We start from the raw sequence: 3,611 nt of genomic DNA on the forward strand, positions 1-3,611 counted from the left end.
GAAATGCCCATAATTTTTTTAATTTGTAATAATACTTTAAAAAAAATAAAAAAAAACTTCCATTTTTAAAAGTTTATTAATTTTTTTTTAAAAACTTCAACAAAACTGGTATCTTAGTAATATGAACGAAACCATTAGTACTAGTTTCAACAAAATATTCATAAACTTTCGAAACTAATATTAATATCTTTAAAAGTTTTGAAAAATTCAAAAAAAAATTATGGTTAATACTTTTAAAATTAAAGAGAAAGATGAATAATTTATGTGACTGTAAATAGATGATTTTCATCAATATATTAAATATTTTAAGACTTTTTGATACTTTTAAATATTTTTTTAAAATTAATAAAATTTAATGTTATTTTTGAAATATTATTAAAAAATTTATTTTGTATAAATATTATTATATTAAAGTTTAAGAGTATTATTGATTTTTTTTTTTAAGAAAAAATTATTAGTTTAAAGATGTTTTTATTAATTTATGAGTTAAATAAAAAGATAAAGAGAAGGGTACATTGGTCAATTGACGGGAACCGTTAAAAAGTTGTTCGAAAAGCAAAGCTTCAAATTGTTCTTTGTTCCTTCCCCAAACTCCTTACCTCTTCTCTGCAACTCTCTCTCTCTCTCTCTATCTCTACTTTTTCCTTCGCCATTAAGTCTTCACCTTCACCTTCTTCATCCGTTTTCCTCTTCTCTGCAACTCCATTTCCCTCCAGTTCAGCCAAGAACAAGAGCCTTTTTCTTCATCCTTCTTCAATGGCGGAATCGGACGTTCCCGCCAAACCTCCAAATCTGCCGCCAGGGAAAGATCAGGCTACTCCAAGTAAGTTCAATAGTCATATCTTGTATAAAATTTTAATGGCGATTTTCTTTCTAGTGATTCTCCCTCTAGTCCCTTCCCAAGCCCCTGAGTTTGTTAATCAAACTTTACTCACTAGAACCTGGGAGCTTCTGCACCTTCTTTTCGTCGGAATCGCTGTTTCTTACGGCCTTTTTAGCCGGAGAAACGATGAGAAAGAGGATGGAATTAGTGTCTCTAATTTTGATAATGTTCAGTCTTATGTTTCTGGTTTGCTTCATGTTTCGTCTGTTTTTGATGATGAGGCTGAAACTCCATCTGCTAATGATGAATCTATGTCTTCGTCTGATGGAAATAAGGTCCAAACATGGAGTAATAGGTATTTTAGGAATGAGTCTTTGGTTGTTGCTGAAGAAAGTCCTGTTGTTAATGAGCAGAGAGTTAGGAGTGAGAAGCCTCTGCTTCTTCCTGTTCGTAGCTTGAATTCTCAAGTTGTTGTAGACGATGAGTCTAGAACTGTTTCTGGATCTACGTCGAGAGTGAGTTCGGGAAGATTATTGAGCAATTCGAAGAGGAGTTCGAATGGGGAGTTTGGGGGACTGAGTCTTGAAGGAATTGAGGATAATTTGAATGAAAATGTCGTTCTTCCATCCCCGGTTCCATGGCGATCGAGATCGGGGAGGACGGAGGTGCAAGAAGAAGCTGATAATCCCCCTGTGTATTCCCCTGCTGTTCCCATGGAGGAATCTGAATCGAATTGGATCGATTCTAGGTCTTCTAGGCCTCAAACTTCAAGGTCCTTCCAAGCCAGTGCCATTAAGCTATCTCCTCCTTCTCCTTCTCCATTTCCAAGGAAGCCATCTCCTTCACCCAATGTGTCGCCAGAATTAAAGGCCAAGAGTTCTGAGGATTCGGTAAGGAAGAAGAGCTTCTTCCCGTCTCCTCCGCCTCCGCCGCCACCTCCACCCCCGCCACATGTTCGAAGAATTGCCTCAATGAAACCAAGCTCTTTGTTGAACGACAATGATGTACCTCATCAAAAGGATTTGAAGAGAAGCGTCACTACTAGCAAGCCCAGAAGATCAATTCGTGATACAGGAGATGACATTGATATGGTGATGGGTACTAACTCAAGTGCTGAAGCACTGCCAAGAAATTATGATGATATTCTATCAATGGGGAAATCTATTAGAAAAATCAGACCTGGAGAAGTTGCGAATGAGCCAACAAGAAGAGGGAGAGAATTTGGTGGAAATGATCAGTTGAAGGGGAAGATGATAGATCAGAACACCCATGTCCAAGCTTTTGAAGAAAACCCCATTGAGTTTCCAGATGACGATAAAAAAGAACCGGTTGAAAAGCTCGGCATGGAGACCGACGACGACGACGACATGGAAAGTGAGGAAGAAGACAATAACATGGTGGGAAAGTTTATTAGGGAAGACAATGGAGAACCTTTTAATGTGAACCGTAGAGACAATGAAAGAAGTTCAAGTAATGAAGAAGCAGGAGGCTCTAGCAATCTGAGCAATGATGGAGGACCAGATGTAGATAAGAAGGCTGATGAGTTCATTGCCAAATTCAGAGAGCAAATCAGGCTTCAAAGGATTGAATCAATCAAACGATCAACTGGACAAATTCGTAGAAACACTTCAAAGCAAAGTTGAAGTTGAAGGACACATCTAACCCTTCTTCAGTCAGTTCATCAACATTTGAACTCCAAATCATTCAACTGACATTACATGATTTTCTTCTTTGATCATCAAGTTCAATTCCTGGTAAGTGTTTCATCTTCTCCAAATATGAGAGATTCTATATTTCAGCAGGCATCTTCCCGTTAGTGTTTATTGATCTGCAGCTGAAACAACTTTAGTTATATGAGTTAGATAGACTTGGTTGTTTCACTTCATCAAATATTTCTTTCTATATATTTGGATATAGAACTTTTAGCACAAGCAGTTTAATTATAACCCATTTTAGATTTGGAACTTGGTAGAGTGCTTTTGGCATTTTTTTGGCACTTTGACCTGCCAAAGATGGGTTTTTGTTAAATATTTCCTGTCCGGGTATGTTCGAATGGCGCGAACTCGAACCTTTCTTTGTTAAAGGTACATGTTAACTAGATAAGAATTTTAATATTTAAAAGTCAGGGACATCCGATAACATTAGAACGATACATAGAAGATTAACATGACTCTCGTGTAAGGATGACACGCACAAATCGATAAATGGTACCAAAGCTAGACACTGGGCAGTGAATTGTGAGATCACTCATTGGTTGAAGAGGTGAACAAAACATTCCTTGTAAGAGCGTAGAAACCTCTTCCTAGGGATCCATTTTAAAACCTTGAGGAAATCCCGAAATGAAACCTCAAATAGGGCAATATCAACTAGCGGTGACTTTCAGCGTTCATATTTTTCCATTGTCATTGTTGGAAGGGCTAAGCCCAAAGGAAGATGGGTGAACGCTTTGCAACGGCCCAAACCCAATAGAGATAAAGCCCATGATCTATTCTAAAGGGCTTGGGCTGGATTGTGTCTTTTAGATCACTCCTTTATAATATTATTAATTTCTTTAATATTTTCTTTAAATTAAACTTTATTAGAACTTATTGGATTGATATATTTTTTTTAGTTAAAAAAAATGTGAAGGCAGAGTATTAAGCCTTCAATTAAAGGAGAGATAGTAGGTGTATTTTTAAATTGTGTATTTTTCTCTATTTCATTTTTTATTTTTTATTTTTAAAATTAAGTTTTTTTTTTTTTTTTTTTTTTTTTTTTTTTTTTTTTTTTTTTTTTTTTTTTTTTTTTT

The 3,611-nt window shown here is 35.9% G+C and overlaps 1 protein-coding gene and 1 non-coding gene across 2 annotated transcripts; both read left to right on the plus strand.

Moving 5' to 3' along the window:
* The first annotated feature begins 586 nt into the window (after window positions 1–586).
* Window positions 587–2,768, plus strand: LOC111500278 (uncharacterized protein DDB_G0284459-like). Its single transcript, XM_023151993.1, has one exon. The coding sequence runs from the start codon at window positions 757–759 to the stop codon at window positions 2,464–2,466; it is 1,710 nt and encodes a 569-aa protein (XP_023007761.1). The 5' UTR covers window positions 587–756; the 3' UTR covers window positions 2,467–2,768.
* Window positions 2,769–2,944: 176 nt separating this feature from the next.
* LOC111465273 lies at window positions 2,945–3,042 on the plus strand. The gene has a single exon (XR_002714190.1). It is a non-coding gene; the product is annotated as a U6 spliceosomal RNA (small nuclear RNA).
* Window positions 3,043–3,611: the final 569 nt, after the last annotated feature.

The sequence above is a fragment of the Cucurbita maxima genome, unplaced genomic scaffold, assembly GCF_002738345.1.
Source record: "Cucurbita maxima cultivar Rimu unplaced genomic scaffold, Cmax_1.0 Cma_Scf00028, whole genome shotgun sequence".
Taxonomy (NCBI): Eukaryota; Viridiplantae; Streptophyta; class Magnoliopsida; order Cucurbitales; family Cucurbitaceae; genus Cucurbita; species Cucurbita maxima.